This window comes from Oncorhynchus masou, chromosome 26 (assembly GCF_036934945.1).
Source record: "Oncorhynchus masou masou isolate Uvic2021 chromosome 26, UVic_Omas_1.1, whole genome shotgun sequence".
NCBI classification, from domain to species: Eukaryota; Metazoa; Chordata; class Actinopteri; order Salmoniformes; family Salmonidae; genus Oncorhynchus; species Oncorhynchus masou.
This window is the reverse complement of record NC_088237.1, coordinates 18,949,340-18,966,239: the sequence shown is the minus strand read 5'-3', so window position 1 is coordinate 18,966,239 and position 16,900 is coordinate 18,949,340. Positions and strand designations below refer to the sequence as shown.

The 16,900-nt window shown below is 44.6% G+C and overlaps 1 protein-coding gene across 1 annotated transcript; it reads left to right on the top strand.

Moving 5' to 3' along the window:
* Positions 1-20: 20 nt before the first annotated feature.
* LOC135514960 (PCNA-interacting partner-like) lies at positions 21-16,687 on the top strand. The gene is made up of 11 exons (XM_064938716.1): positions 21-139; positions 350-504; positions 1,490-1,726; positions 1,849-1,959; positions 2,522-2,692; positions 2,825-2,979; positions 4,154-4,334; positions 4,462-4,643; positions 4,768-4,849; positions 15,205-15,385; positions 15,932-16,687. The coding sequence occupies exons 2-11, from the start codon at positions 355-357 to the stop codon at positions 16,261-16,263; spliced, it is 1,782 nt and encodes a 593-aa protein (XP_064794788.1). The 5' UTR covers positions 21-139; positions 350-354; the 3' UTR covers positions 16,264-16,687.
* Positions 16,688-16,900: the final 213 nt, after the last annotated feature.

Below are 16,900 nucleotides of genomic sequence, written 5' to 3'. Positions count from 1 at the left end.
TAAAAAATGTCAAAGCATCAGCTGCTTGTGCATTGGCTACGTGGGTGGTGAACGTATTTTAACGATACGCTTACTACGTCCCTAAAATATTCGAGATATATCGAAAAAGGTGGTGTTTGAGGCTGTAACATTTGTTTAGGTAAGTGTGTTTAATGGTGTTTTATTTTTTTCACTAGCTACCAGCAACCTACATTTATTGTTGTAGATGTTTATTTCAACTTTAATTAACGTTAATCAGTTTAACTAATACATTGTAATAGGCCGTTTTACGGCACTTTGTGTTCGTTACATTGCATTTTTGAGGGGTTCAGTACATGTAACTAAATAGTCTTGTTTGTCACCTTCACAGGGACAATGGAGAATTTAGAGGACCGTCTGAAGACAATGGTGAGAACGTTCAGGCGAGAATGCCACCGGGTTCTTGAGTCAGAGAGGACTACCATCCACGGGGCAGATGGAATGTTGATGGTTCTACAGCTGGCAATTGCAGAGGTCAATAAACAGGTAAAACTGGTAACATTGTATAAGCTATGTAGGCCACTTGTCACAGCAAGAAAGCCCCCAACCTCCCCCAAATAGTTAAAAAATAAATAAAAATGTGAGCGGATCTGGAATTCTACAATTTGTGCCATGGGGCAAAGGAAAAAGATGGGTTTACAGGTACTTGTGCCATTCTGCAATGGGGCTGTGAATTTGTCATTTTAAAGCTAATTTCCTGCTGTTCTACACGTTTTGCCATGAGGCTGAGACTTTTTGTTGCAGTTTTACAGCTGATTTCCTGTGATTCTTAGCATTTTTGACATGGCTTATACTGTATTAATATTCTATTGGGGGAGGGCCATGTATATGCTACAATATCAGCACTTCTTGCATTTACAACTTGTCTCAGTCCTAGCATCTACTGATTTCAGCTAGTGTATAGCTGTGGATTGACTGCATTGTTTGAATGTAATAGTGGCAGTTAATATGAACGAATTATGGAAACATTAATCTAAAGCTGGCAAACAAATACAGTGCAGACATTTTTCACATTGATTATTTTACTCCATCTTATCACATCACTGGAAAACCATGGTCAACCAAGTCCCTGACAAATGTCTCTTTATCCCATCAGAAGCTCAATGTCCATTCTGGTATTTAAATTCCTAATTATTTTGGGTTGAGGCCCCCAAGTCTGTGTGGTACGCAGTTGACTGTGGTCCTAACAGACATTGATACTGCGATCAAAGCCTTAACATTTTAATGGCATAACTCAAAAGCGTGTTGTCACTAAGGCAATGAGTTTATCTGCACCCCTATATTATAGCCATTTGGGCCTAGTTTCTCCTGATTACATGGTCAGACTCCTATAAAGAAATAATCACAACATTTGTCCCACCCTTGGTCCCACCAGACTGTGAGGATAATTCTCCATGAACAATGCATTCTGATTCCCATCACAGACAACAGTCATGGCTTTAAGCCATCTGCTTTTGCTCTCTTCTGACAGGAGAGTGGAGAGTTCAGTGTTGCCCTGAGTGATGTCCTGGTGGCCTGGAAACACTTACTATTAGACAAACTTCACCTGCCGCTTGACAATGACTCTTCCCGACCAGAGAACTATGACATCATCAGGAAAGAATATGACTCCTTTCTGAAGCGCACCAACACTATGGACCTGATTGATATCCACTCTATGTACAAACAGCTGAGGGTTGATCCGGACCCTGAGGAGCCTCTGAGCTCAGTGAGTATTAGGCCTGCTTGAAACTAGGATGATGGACCATGATTGGAAGTTTTAGTCAACTGTTTGATATAGTCTCAAAGGCCAGTTAGGTTAACTGCTAAATCTGTGTTCACGTTGCCAAGGTCCAGCTGTTTCAGTTTCTGTCCAGTAACATGGAGACCTATGAGGTGAGGGATTCCCTGTCCCAGGTCCCCTTGACTCCATCAAGCAAGTCAAAGCCATGCAGCACACAGGTAAGCATGTATGAACATATCAGCATTATACAGGTCAGCATAGTGTAAGCAAACTGACTCCATTCTCTTCACTCACATAAGCAAAGGTGGTTTGGCCAGAATATTAAATGTTACATTGGCTCATATTATTGTGAAACCAAGGTACTTGGTTTCACTGTTCCCTCTTGTTTTCCCAGTCAGCCTGGTAAGCCTTTCATTCTCTCTTAGCTTTTCCAGTCTTTCTCAGGCACTGGAATCTGTCTCACTCTTATTAACAGGAACTTTAAATCATATCACTCAGATTTAACAGCAAAATGTGAATTAAATTACCAGGCAGCTGTTTATAAAATGCAACAGACATTGTGGGCTAGGACATGCGCTGCTCTCTCCAGGCTGCTGCCCTGTCAACTGTCTGATTTATGAGTGGGTAGAATACGGGTTGCTACTGTAATACTGCCTGGGGATGACGAGGTTTATGAAATGTTGGTTTGGGTTGAAGATGGTGTTCTGACTTTAAATGGGACCGTGTGTGTAGTTTGTGGCATCAGCTGGTGGTTTTAAAGGCTCGTAAATCTCCCAATAGGTAGGAAAGGTGGTGAGGAGGGTCTTCTGCTCCTATCTGGATCAGCTGGTCAACTCCAAGAACGACATGGCCCTAGCGCACACCCTTGACACCCCTGGCAGATCGCTCGGACGTGTAGCTTTTACTGACCTGAAGCGTGAAGCACGGAGCAAGAACATGTCACTCTTCTTGGTAAGAATGACAAATTGGCCTCTATTCTTTCCATGTTTGTTTCCAATCATTACACTCATCTATGGGTTTCAGCAATGAATGTTGACGACATGACAATCCTATGGTCTCATGTTAATCATCTATATATTGCAGGCTGTGACATCATTTGTGAGAGCGGTCCAGCTGGGAGGAAAGGGCTATGCCCCTGCTGAGTCTGACCCCCTGAGGAAACATGTTAAAGGCCTGTCAGACTTTGTCCATTTCACAGACAAACTGGAGGAGATATTGGGAGACAACCCTGACCCAAGGTACTCAACCAGCTGGGTTGTATTCATTAGTGCACATCGTAGCAAAATGTTTTGGAATGGAAGATAAAAACCAACCCTTAATGGATAGGCCCATGTACTGTAGTTCTTCCTGGTTTGTCTGTTTTCTTTTGTTTTGTGCCTAATGAATACCACCCTGGCCTGGCAGACTCTCTCTGCTTACCCTTGTCATCAAATCCCACCTGCCCATTGCTGTGTACAGATCTGATTTCCCCCTAATGACGTCTGCCCCAGGTTCTCATTATAACATGTGAATTACTAAAACATGTTTATCTTGGCGACATCATCAAAGTAAAATTGACTAAGTCAAAAGATAATAGTTATCAAACCAAGGAAGGAACATATTATCATCAAACGTCACCATTTCCTTAATCACTCATGGCCTTTGTATAATTGCAGATTGATTCAGATTTTCTCCAAGCATTTGGCAGTGCCACAAATGTGGTTAAGAGATTATTTGGTCATTCGATGAAAACGTGTGGACTGAACTTTGATCTAAAGCAATGGGAGAAGTCCTGTGTCACAAGGCCAAATTTCCCCTGAATTTCAGTAGCAACTACAGTGCTAGATGATTGACATCTTGGCACTCAGCTATATAGCGATAGTCCATAATATTGGATGTATTGTCCCAGTTCCCTCATAGCAGGGGCCTTCTGGGTGTTTATGACTGAGGATTTTCTCCCTGTTCTGCTGTGGTGCCTCTGATGGGACACTGGACTGATCTGATGCCAGAATGGCTCTTTCAACAGCCTGCACCCCTACCTCCCCCTTCACACCCTCAGTGGAGTACTGTATTTCCACACACAAACACCTTCTCTGAAGGGTTCAGGGCCTCTTGTTCAGCTAACATCTGGTATCCCAGATGATTCATTTCCCGAGGCTCACTCCCCTCTCATAATAGCTGGGTCAGGGATTCTAGCCTGCTCCTTCTCCACCCCACCTTGCCACAGTGTTGACACTTGCTGCTCTTTTCACGCACCCCAATAATGTTGCAGTCACTTCATGGTCAGTGATGAGTAAACCTTTTGACAAAGGGAGCGACTTTATCAATCTTTCTCCTCATGGCCTATAAGTAGAAGGCTGCTTGACTTGTCTGCCTAATGGTTTAGATAATTGCAAGCATTTATAATATTTCATGTACACTTGTTTTTCTTAGTATTGCTGGCGTTTGTCTGGTGACCAGTATCAGGGCAGCTCTGTTGAAGGGGCGGGCCAGTGGAGACATTGTGTACGCTGCAGCTGACGAGACCGCCAAGGACCTCAAAGAGCGGATCGCTCAGATCCATCTGTCCCACAGACTGCAGTCGGCTAGTGGGAAAGGGATCAGCCCAGCCAGGGTATGATGCCTTTCTGGGCCAATGGCTCCAACCACTCTCAGCCTACATGTTCCCGTCAATGCCCTTTTTGTTTGCTCCACATCAATGCCATCTTAACACTATAGTGTTTTGTGTATATCCTCTTCAGCCTAGATACCATGCTATTAACCATGCCACTGCTTATGGAGGTCGGGAGACTGTGAAGGTCCTGATAGCATTGCTGGATGAAGATGCTTTGGCTCCGCCTTGCAGGAACAAGGCAGTCTTACTCTCTGAGGATCAGGCTGTCCTCAGTGGGGGGGAGGGGACCTGCATGCTCACACTGTTCCGGTAAGCCTCATCTCACGCGCTAATCAAAACTTAATAGGCTAATATTGAATAGGTTTTCACAGCCTCTCTAACCTCTAACTCATAAACAGCTGCTTTCAGTCTCTGATTGCTTCTGTGTCCTCAGATCCCCTGAGGTTCCCACTGGCTCCTCTCCAAAACCCCTGCAACACCGTGTCCAGGAGCGACAAGATCAACTCAAACCCAAGGTACACACACAGCTCGCCTACCTCCCACCCTCCAAGTAGGACCAGGAGACCCGAATACAAAACATTGAATCAGATGTCCAAACATTGAAAAATAATGTCTTTATGTCCTGTAATTTCTCCCCGGTATTGTATTTGCTCAGTTGACGCCCCTCGTCTTATAACTGGCTTCTACACGTTCACGTTTGTACAGCTGTGTTTTTGCTCCAAGCGTTAGTCCAGTGGGTTGCTCTGAGTGAGTCTGGGGTATAAAACTACTCCTCTACAATGGGGGGATTCAAACTGGCAACCTCCCAGTGGCATGTTTTGTTATGCTTCTCAACAAGGCTCCACTTTCTTGGTTTGATAAGTAGCTGGTCAGAAGATGCTCCACTCTTCTGTTTTTGTCAATCCCTCTGAGGGTTTGCCTGTTTACAGTGTCATTGTATAGCATCCCTAGATGTTTTCTCCATTTTCAGTAGGCCCAGGACAATACCAGTATCACAATTTTTCCATGGCAAAAATTAAAACACAAAGCAGAACTCTTTTCTTTAAAAATAGTTTTTTTTTTAAAGGACACAGGTTGTCTGCTATAGCTTGGGAAATAAATGTGACTCTGGATGACAATGTTTGTTGATGTGACGTTGTTGATGTTTTTTTCTTGCCACGAATACTGAGTATCGTGTTCCTGGTATCGGCCCTATTTATCGGGATGTAAACGGATTGATATAACGAGCGGAGGTGGACGGATTCTCAGTCAGTGTGGTGTTTGTACCCTGGAAGGCTGTGGGCTTATCGACTTGCTTCAGTGTACATGTTTGCTGTTTCCACGATGCGCTAGTAGACTTGAGACCTGGCGCTAACATGCTGTGCTCGTCAGTAACAAGTATACCGTTCCTCAAAAGCACCCATTTAAATAGCAAATACAACCTGGATGTAGAAACTGCTTGCTCATCTAAAACAATTATTTTTGGATTTAAGGGGCTGGGTCGTTCTGTCTCTACATGAAATAGACTGGTTGAACCCCTTTCAAACGTGTGCTAAACACATTTTGTGGAAATGTGCTCCTTTATTTGATTGCGCTAGCAGATGTCACTTTAGCTCTCCACATTCTGGCCGTCTTCCTGGAGTGCGCTGTAATGGTCCCTGGGCCGCTCACCGCTTCCTGAACTCGGCGGGCGGAAGCTTTCTGCATCCACTTCACTTTAAAGATGTCACATCTGTCGCCTAACTCGATGAGTAAGGGAAACTTGAATGGTTGTCTGCTGCATGTCTATCAATCCGGACCCCTGTCCAATAGTGTCATCATTCAATGACGTCAGTCAACTGGCCCATGTGCAGATAGTCACATTTAGATTTGTGGTTCTTTTTCTCACATGCTTTTGTCTGTTTCAGACCGAATAAACACGGCAAAACGGTTATAACTCAGCAAATGAAGTGCGCTTAATGACGTCTTGAATTTCATAATTTGGATGAATAGTATGACATTGATGTCTGATAATTTGATCTCTAACAAGATGCCTTTCAATGCTTTGAAGTATTCCTCTTCCCCATGAAATCCAAGCTGCCATAAGAACACAATGTGTCTGCCAACTTCTCACCTAATATCCTGATCTTGCAGGTGGGCTTGTGTGCATGCATTCAAAAACAAACCCAAGACCTGAGAACAGAGCAATTGCTTGCACCTGCTGTTCCTTGATTTCTCATCGGGATGGGCTTACCTTGCCTGGCCAGGCCAACCAGTCTATAGAGGCTGTCTTAGGACAGCCTCTGAAGCAGCCCCCCCCCGCCCCATGTCATCCTCTCCCTGTAACAGAACAAGATGCTGCTGTTTCCAGCTGCTATAATTGGATTAAGTGTGGACTGCATGTCAGGATGTCATGGCAGTCTTCTACCTCCCTGCCTGTGTTATGTTCTCCCCTGTCCGTCATTATTTCTGCGTATTTTTATTTTATTAGCATGCAACGAGGGTACGTGTACATTTCATACCTGGTGAACTGAGTTCAATGTTATTTTAGGTGCTCTTTGAGAAGTTCTTTGAATAGCCTCCTCTCAGGACTGATTTTCACAGATTTCTCCACTGGATTCCTCCTTCCCTACTGCGCCTCTCCTGCCGGACTGGAGGGAGACATCTTTGAGTCGTGATAATCCCCAGCAGGCCCAGATCAGAGGATAAAGGAGTGGATCGGCCAGGTTTCCCGATAGCGATGGCATTTAGGCTTACGAATGTCCTTAACAATGAGTCTTTCCTACAACGGCTAAATATGTAACATGCGTTTCCCAAAACACCATGCAGCACAGTCGCTAAATGCCTCGTTGGAGCGTGTCGAGACTGATGGGATCGACACAGCGCTGCTTTTGGGTCCACTATCTTTTCTTAACTTTTATTAATTATATCACAATACTGACAGATATTACCACCCACTGCTGCAAATATTGACGCGGCCAATTGTAATGCCTACCCGATAAAAATGTATTTATATTATTTTCCACATTGCGCATATGATACAGAAGGCTACACATGAAATGTGTTGAAATTATAGAGTAGCCTGCAAGTATAAATCAATTGATTGAAAGTGTGCCGAAGACCATGGCTGACATTTTACATTCTCCCAACCAATTGTACTTGTGTACATAATGTTGCTGCAAACGTCTATGACCGAAAATAACTTCTGGACATCAGAAAAGCGATTACTCGCCGCAGACCAACTTTTTCCTTCAAGCCCAAGAAGGATATCCTGCTTTCCCTGTAACTGGTCCAGATCCAGAGCCTTTTGCGTGAAAAGACACTGGAAATGAGGGCTGCAGATCGGGGATCCTTCTGAGAATCCAGAGGCGAGCGAGTAAACTCCCAATACCTTCCATTCTTGCTAACGTGCCATCTTTAGAAAACCAAATTGATGACCCAATATTGCGATGATCCTACCAACGGGACATTAAGATGTTGCAGTTATGTTTCACCGCAACGTGGCTGAATGAAGAAACGAACAATACAGAGCTGATGGGATTTTCCATGCACCGGCAGAACAGACTCTACCTCTGGTAAGACGAGGGGTGGGTGTGTCTTTTGTCAATAACAGCTGGTGAGCGATGTCTAATATTAAATAAGTCTCAAGGTATTGATCTCCTGAAGTATGACCTTGTGATGACCTTATGATGCGGTGGACTGCATCATACCTACCAAGAGTTATCTACACTGCTCAGATGTGCTCAATTGGATTCAGGTCTGGGGAACGGGCGGGCCAGTCCATAGCATCAATGCCTTCCTCTTGCAGGAACTGCTGACACACTCCAGCCACATGAGGTCTAGCATTGTCTTGCATTAGGAGGAACCCAGGGCTAACGGCACCAGCATATGGTCTCACAAGGGGTCTGAGGATCTCATCTCGGTACCTAATGGCAGTCAGGCTACCTCTGGCGAGCACATGGAGGGCTGTGCGGCCCCCCAAAGAAATGCCAACCCTTCTCTGGCAGTGCTCCTCCTTGCACAAAGACGGAGGTAGCGGTCCTGCTGCTGGGTTGTTTGCCTCCTCCATGTCTCCTGATGTACTGGCCTGTCTCCTGGTAGCGCGTCCATGCTCTGGACACTACGCTGACAGACACAGCAAACCTTCTTGCCACAGCTCGCATTGATGTGCCATCCTGGATGAGCTGCACTACCTGAGCCACTTGTGTGGGTTGTAGACTCCGTCTCATGCTACCACTCGAGTGAAAGCACCGCCAGCATTCAAAAGTGACCAAAACATCAGCCAGGAAGCATAGTAACTGAGAAGTGGTCTGTGGTCCCCACCTGCAGAACCACTTCTTTATTGGGGGTGTCTTGCTAATTGCCTATAATTTCCACCTGTTGTCTATTCCATTTGCACAACAGCATGTGAAATTTATTGTCAGTGTTGCTTCCTAAGTGGACAGTTTGGACAGAAGTGTGACTTGGAGTTACATTATGTTGTTAGTGTTCCCTTTATTTTTTTTGAGCAGTGTATATTAGTACACACCTCAATTGGACATTTCTTATGCCATTTGGCCAAGTTCACTGATCATATATTGCAAATGGACAAACCATAGGCCTTATGGACGAACACAATATAAATGTATGTTTATACGGTTATTGTCTGTCTCTGTCTGAACTTTTTTTCTCCATTTCACCCTTTAGTCAAACTCAAGACATTTGTCAAATGAAAATCTACAGTGGAGCGCGTTCACCATTTTTGGGATATGACACGAAGCACTTGCCATATGGTTTTGATCAACTGCTGTCCATTTGAGTGGTATTTGCGATTGTGTATGGTTTGCCCAATGGCAATAAGTTGCCATTCATTTGTCAATTCCATGGGGGTCTTCCCTTTTCTAAATGTAATGTTCGCAGTGCACTGGTAAGTAAATCAGACCCCTTGGCTTTTTCCACTTTTTGTTACGTTACAGACTTATTCTAAAATGGATGATATTGTTCCCCCCTCAATTTAAACAATATCCCATAATGACAAAGTAAAAGTTTTCAAGTGTGTGTGTGTGTGTGTGTGTGTGTGTGTGTGTGTATATCAACAAATATCACATTTTACATAAGTATTCAGACCCTGGAAGTACTTTGGAACACCTTTTGCAGTGATTACAGCCTCATGTCTTCTTGGGTATGATGCTACAAGATTGGCACATCTGTATTTGGAGTTTTTCCCATTTTTCTCTGCAGATCCTCTCAAACTGTCTCCTGTGGAGGTTGAGCGTTGCTGCACAGCTAATTTCAGGTCTCCAAAGATGTTCGATTGGGTTCAAGTCCGGCCTTTGGCTGGGCCACTCAAGGACATTCAGAGACTTGTCACGAAGCCACTTCTGTACTTTGCTCTGTTCATCTTTCCCTTTAATCCTGACTAGAATGCAGTCCCTGCCGCTGAAAACATCCCCACAGCAGGATGCCATCACCATGCTTCACCGTACGGATTGTGACCGGTTTCCTCCAGACGTGATACTTGGAATTCAGTACAAAGAGTTCAATCTTGGTTTCAGAACAGAGAATCTTATGGTCTTGAGTTTTTAGGTGCCTTTTGGCAAACTCTAAGCGTGCTGTCATGTGCCCTTTTGAAAATGTAATTTGAAAAAAAAAAAGTGGTTTCTGTCTGGCCACTCTACCGTAAAGGCCTGATTGGAGTGCTGCAGAGATTGTTGTCCTTCTGGAAGGATCTCCACAGAGGAACTCTCTGTCAGCGTGACCATCAGCTTCTTGGTTACCTCCCTGACCAAGACCTTTCTCCCCTGATTGCTCAGTTTGGTGGTTCCAAACTTCTTCAATTTTAAGAATGATGGAGGCCACTGTTCTTGCACCTCTAATGTTTCGATACCCTTTCTCACATCTGTGCCTTGACACAATGCTGCCTCTGAGCTCTATGGACAATTCCTTCAACCTCATGGCTTGGTTTTTGCTCTGACGTGCCCTGTCAACTGTGGTACCTTAAATAGGGGTGTGTGTCTCCAAATCATGACCAATGTACCACAGGTGATCTATGGAAACAGGATGCACTTGAGCTCAATGTCGAGTCTCCTAGAGAAGGGTCTGAATAATAAGTCTAAAAAATCTAATTCGCAAACATTTCTAAACCTGTATTTGCTTTGTCATAATGGGGTATTGTGCAGATAGTTATTCTAAAATGGTCAAATAATTTAAAATAAGACTCTTAACAAAATGTGGGAAAGGGGCCTGAAGGCACTGTGGCCGATGAGCACCGATACGTTATCTTATGACGAATTGAAAAGGATTTGCCAGTAACTTGTTGACATGATGTCTGCCTGCTAGCAAAGATTTTGAAAGTATGATGACATGATCAGTGACATAACCGTAGCTTTGATTGTACTATCTGTGGCCAAATAACTTGAGCCTTCTTAGATGGCCACTTATTAAATAAATCTATGGCTGCACCCAAGGTGCTTGAATTTGAGCTCTCCTTGTAGATTTTGCGGTGGCATAGTGTCCCCTGAGTGACAGAACACTGAGCCTATCACAGCGCAACTAGAGAAGATGGCTGCAGTGAAGGAAAGCCAAATGTGAAACATTTAAACATGTTTACCCTCGCAAGGCTGCCGGCCCAGACTGCATCCCTAGCCGCGTCATCAGAGCTTGCGCAGACCAGCTGGCTGGTGTGTTTACGGACATGCTTCAAGAGGGCTACCATTGTTCCTGTTCCCAAGAAAGCTATTGCCCCATAGCACTCACTTCTGTCATCAAGTGCTTTGAGATGAGGAGAGGATCATATCACCTCCACCCTAGACCCACTCCAATTTGCTTACCACCCCAATAGGTCCGCAGACGCAATTACACTGCCCTAACCCATCTGGACAAGAGGAATACCTGTGTAAGAATGCTGTTCATTGACTACAGATCAGCATTTAACACCATAGTACCCTTCAAGCTCATCATTAAGCTTGGGGCCCTGGGTCTCTACCCCGCCCTGTGCAACTGGGTCCTGGACTTCCTGATGGGCCTCCCCCAGGTGGTGAGGGTAGGAAACATCTCCACCCCGCTGATACTCAACACTGGGGCCCCACAAAGGTGCGTTCTCAGCCCTCTCCTGTACTCCCTGTTCACCCATGACTGCGTGGCCATGCACGCCTCCAACTCAATCATCAAGTTTGCAGACGACACTAGAGGAGGTGAGGGCCCTTGGAGTGTGGTGTCAGGAAAATAACCTCTCACTCAATGTCAACAAAACAAAGGAGATTGTGGACTTCAGGAAACGAGGGTGCACCCCCTATCCACATCGACGGGACAGTAGTGAAGGTGTAAAGTTCCTCGGCGTACACATCACGGACAAACTGAAATGGCCCACCCACACAGACAGTGTGGTGAAGAGATTTGGCTTGCCACCAAAAACACAAACTTTTACAGATGCACAATAGAGAGCATCCTATCGGGCTGTATCACTGCCTGGTATGGCAACTGCTCCGCCCAGAACCATAAGGCTCTCCAGAGGGTAGTGAGGTCTGCACAACGAATCACCGGGGGCAAACTACCTGCCCTCCAGGACACCTACACCACCCGATGTCACAGGAAGGCCATAAATATCAAGGACAACAACCACCCGAGCCACTGCCTGTTCACCCCGCTATCATCCAGAAGGCGAGGTCGGTACAGGTGCATTAAAGCTGGGCTCGAGAGACCGACAAGGCCATCAGACTGTTAAACAGACATCACTAACATTGGGTGGCTGCTGCCAACACACTGACTCAGATCACTAGCCACTTTAAACAATGCCACTTATTATATGTTTACATTCCCTAGATTACTCTCCTCGTGTGTACAGTTGGGCAAAAAAGTATTTAGTCAGCCACCAATTGTGCAAGTTCTCCCACTTAAAAATGAGAGAGGCCTGTAATGTTCATCATAGGTACACTTCAACTATGACAGACAATGAGAAAAAAAATCCAGAAAATCACATTGTAGAAGTTTTAATAAATTTATTTGCAAATTATGGTGGAAAATAAGTATTTGGTCACCTACAAACAAGCAAGATTTCTGGCTCTCACAGACCTCCACTCGTTAACTGTATTAATGGCACCTGTTTGAATTTGTTATCAGTATAAAAGACACCTGTCCACAACCTCAAACAGTCACACTCCAATCTCCACTATGGCCAAGACCAAAGAGCTGTCAAAGGACCCCAGAAATAAAATTGTAGACCTGCGCCAGGCTGGGAAGACTGCATCTGCAATAGGTAAGCAGCTTGGATTGAAGAAATCAACTGGGAGCAATTATTAGGAAATGGAAGACATACAAGACCACTGATAATCTCCCTCGATCTGGGGCTCCACACAAGATCTCACCCCATGGGGTCAAAATGATCACAAGAACAGTGGGCAAAAATCCCAGAACCACACGGGGGTCGTAGTGAATGACCTGCGGAGAGCTGGGACCAGAAGTAACAAAGCCTACCATCAGTAACACACTACGCCGCCAGGGACTCAAATCCTGCAGTGCCAGATGTGTCCCCCTGCTTAAGCCAGTACATGTCCAGGCCCGTCTGAAGTTTGCTGGAGAGCATTTGGATGATCCAGAAGAAGATTGGGAGAATGTCAGATGAAACCAAAATATAACGTTTTGGTAAAAACTCAGCTCGTCGTGTTTGGAGGACAAAGAATGCTGAGTTCCATCCAAAGAACATACCTACTGTGAAGCATGGGGGTGGAAACATCATGCTTTGGGGCCGTTTTTCTGCAACGGGACCAGGACGGCTGATCTGTATAAAGGAAAGAATGAATGGGGCCATGTATTGTGAGATTTTGAGTGAAAACCTCCTTCCATCCGCAAGGGCATTGAAGATGAAACGTGGCTGGGTCTTTCAGCATGACAATGATCCCAAACACACCGCCTGGGCAATGAAATGCTTCTTACGAAGCCACTCTTCAAGGTCCTGGAGTGGCCTAGCCAGTCTCCAGATCTCAACCCCATAAATCTTTGGAGCGAGTTGAAAGTTTGTGTTGCTCAGCAACAGCCCCAAAACATCACTGCTCTAGAGGAGATCTGCATGGAGGAATGGGCCAAAATACCAGCAACGGTGTGTGCAAACCTTGTGAAGACTTACAGAAAACATTTACCTCTGTCATTGCCAACAAAGGGTATATAACAAAGTATTGAGAAACTTTTGTTATTGACCAAATACTTATTTTCCACCATAATTTGCAAATAAATTCATTAAAAATCCTACAATGTGATTTTCTGGATTTAAAAAAAATTTTTTTTTAATTTTGTCTGTCATAGTTGAAGTGTACCTATGATGAAAATTACAGGCCTCTCTTGTCTTTAAGTGGGAGAACTTGCACAATTGGTGGCTGACTAAATACTTTTTTGCACCAGTGTTTTTTTTTTTACCTTTTTATTTTACCAGGCAAGTCAGTTAAGAACAAATTCTTATTTTTAATGACAGCCTAGGAACAGTGGGTTAACTGCCTGTTCAGGGGCAGAACGACAGATTTGTACCTTGTCAGCTCGGGGATTCGAACTTGCAACCTTACGGTTACTAGTCCAACACTCTAACCACTAGGCTACCCTGCCGTATACTGTGCTCTATACCATCTACTGCATCTTGCCAATGCCATTCGGCCATTGCGCATCCATATATTTTTATTCATTCCTTTCCGTGTGTGTGTGTGTTTTAGGTATTACTGCATGGTCGGCACTAGAAACACAAGCATTTTGCTACACTCGCATTAACATTGCTTACCATGTGTATGTGACAAATAATTTGATTTGACATTGCCAATCTCTACACTCTGTTTTCCGTTGGCTGTCCCACCACAAAAAGCACGAGCTAAACTGCTGCGACCCTTTCCTGAATGACAGGTTGTCAGTTCCACAAAATTGCTCTCACCTTTTAAGCCAGCTACATTTCTACAGTAACAAATATTTCAGAACTAATCTGATACCAGTTAAACTCCATTTATCCTTGAATGAAGTGTCCAAGCTGCAAGTTGAGGACCAATTAAATCTGATTCCCTCCCTCTCACAAGATTACATCATGCCCTTATTTAGAGGAAGACTACTGATTTTTTTATATTTGATTTGTTCAAAGGTTTGTTAAAAAAAAAAAAAAAAATATGCATGCTTCACATTAGTTATCTTAGTCGCTGGTTTGACTCCCCGAGCAATCTTGTGAAAAAGCTGTTGCGCCTTTTGAGCAAGGCACTTAACCCAAATTAGTCTTAAATTGCACTTTAGTAATTACGATGCATTTGAAACTTCACTCACACAAGTTTTACTCTGACGTAACGTTGTTTTATCAATAGCAGTGTGGGAGGTTTTTGTGCATTGATAAGCACACGACAGCAAAAATATATTAAAATAAACACTGCACTTCAACCCAATTACACACCATCTCCTGCAGGATTTGCGTTGACTTCTTTTAATTTTGATTTCATCACAAATTAAAGTGGCACTGACTCGCCCATGGATTAAGGCTTCGGCATTGTCTCGACGCGTTTGACTATCCTTCTGCGACATGCATAGTTACAAGCCTGCTAGCATTAGCGGCAGGCGGACAAGCAATATACACTGTCGTAGTATGGATGAAGCCTGAGAATGTGAAGTTAACTAAACCAAGCTAGCTTTAGAAAAACCTGAGTAGCGCTAGATTAATCATAGTATACCCCTGGGGCTGCTGGGATTGTGGGCCCTGGAGATTAGACACACTACTTTTCTTGACTGTCTTCCAGATCAGCTAAAAAATAAATAAATGGGCTACTAGGTTCATTGTCTAATGGCGGCTTTGCTGATAAAACCTCCTTACGTCACAATTTTCTGTTAAACAAGCCCATTCCTGGAGTGCTACCATCTTGTATCTTCACTTCAACTCTAATCTAGTGCACCTGATCCTAATTATCATTATTATTTTTTTAAGGCCAGAGAGCGAACCATCCGATCTCAGTTTGCCTGCACGTACCAGGATGACTCGGAGCTGCCCCTCAACCGCATCCTGGACTTCCCCAGCACCATCCAGATCACCACCTGTGTGCACCCGGCTCCTAAGCAGACCATCACTGCTGTGGACTCCACCTCTGCTGTCAAGGAGCTGGTCAGAGGTAAAAAAAAATGTGTGGTTGTGACTTCATTCCCCCTTTCTCAGCAGAGACTTGTAACTGCATGTACTAATCATGCATGCCGGCGAACTGCTCCAGACTTTCTCACATAGTGCAGCGTAGCTACATGCCCCCCCCCCCCTTAAGGGACTGGCTTCTATTCCCTCTGACGCCACCGATTCGGCTTGATGCCCAGATCCACCTTCTCAGCCCAGACCTCGAACCCTGCCCAGTCCCTTCCTTGGGACTGGTACTTACGATCAACCTTTAAATGATTCCCCATTTTATAAAAGCTGGCCTCCCCACATCTGTAGTAAAAACCTAACCCCCCCCCCTACTCTTTCTTTCTGTGGGAATCCAGGCTCCGCTCCATCGGGTTACATGACAAATGTTCACTTTCAGCTCGCTAGAATAAACACTCTGGCTGTTAAACTGCAGGCTAACGTCAGCAATTTCATCAGATTCTCCCCCCCCCTTCCTTCCTCTCTTGTTATGTCAATTTTTTTTCAACCCCAATTGTTAAGCTCTATTATGGTTTCCTCTCTCCAGTGGAGGTTTACCCAGAGGCTGGGAGGAAAGAGGCCCAGCGAGGAGGCACGACCCGGGGGGTTGCCACAGTGCTGGGGCCCAGGAGTGGAAATGATGCCCCGAGCAGCAGTTTAGGCGTGGGCAGTCAGAAGACCAACATCCAGACAGAAGGAAGCAGCAAGGCCTGTAAACGGAAGCTGGTGGATTGTAGCGACCACTGTGGGTCAGGGAACCATCCCCCTCTGAAGAAACTCCCCACCAGATTGACAGGGAAGAAGGGTGGGGCTAAAGCCCCCAGTAAGAAGAAACTGATTGCAGGACAGGGCAAGCTCACCAGCTTCTTCAGATTGTGAACTACTCATTGTCGTGATGAAGTTGAAGGCAGTACTAGTAATGTCGCTTTATTTAATCAATGGTCTGTTGTCTTTGAAGCTGAATGTTCCGGAATCAATTGCACTTGTTTTCCCGCAGTGGCGTTTGGCCTGATTTCAGAGGCTTTATTGTACTTTTTATTTATTTTTTCCTCTGTGCTTTCCAACGATTGACAGAAATCATTTTGAAAGAAAGATCACCAGCTGTGGTGTGTCTGGGAGAGTGTGATGCAGAAGAGCTGTTGAGGCAATATGGAAAGTCTGAGAGTGGTTGAAACCCAAGCCGATCTGTGGAGGATTGGCCTGCAGTTTATCTCCCTCTTAGACAAAAGGCCCACCGCCAGACACTTCTCCTCTCTTACATGCATCTTCACTACTACTATAATAAATTCTATACTGTTTCGTATTTTCTTTACCTGTATGATGTTGACCCAGAATTGAAGCGTACGATTGTTTTTCAAAACCATTTTAATAGTTATTTGATTTTATACATGTTTTAAAACCATGGAACAGAGAAGGAAAGCATATTTGTTTTTGCAGGAGATTGACAGACGGCAGGGCAGCAGTGTAGGATCCACCACACTCTTACGCTTGCCAACAGGGTCGATACACTCGTCCT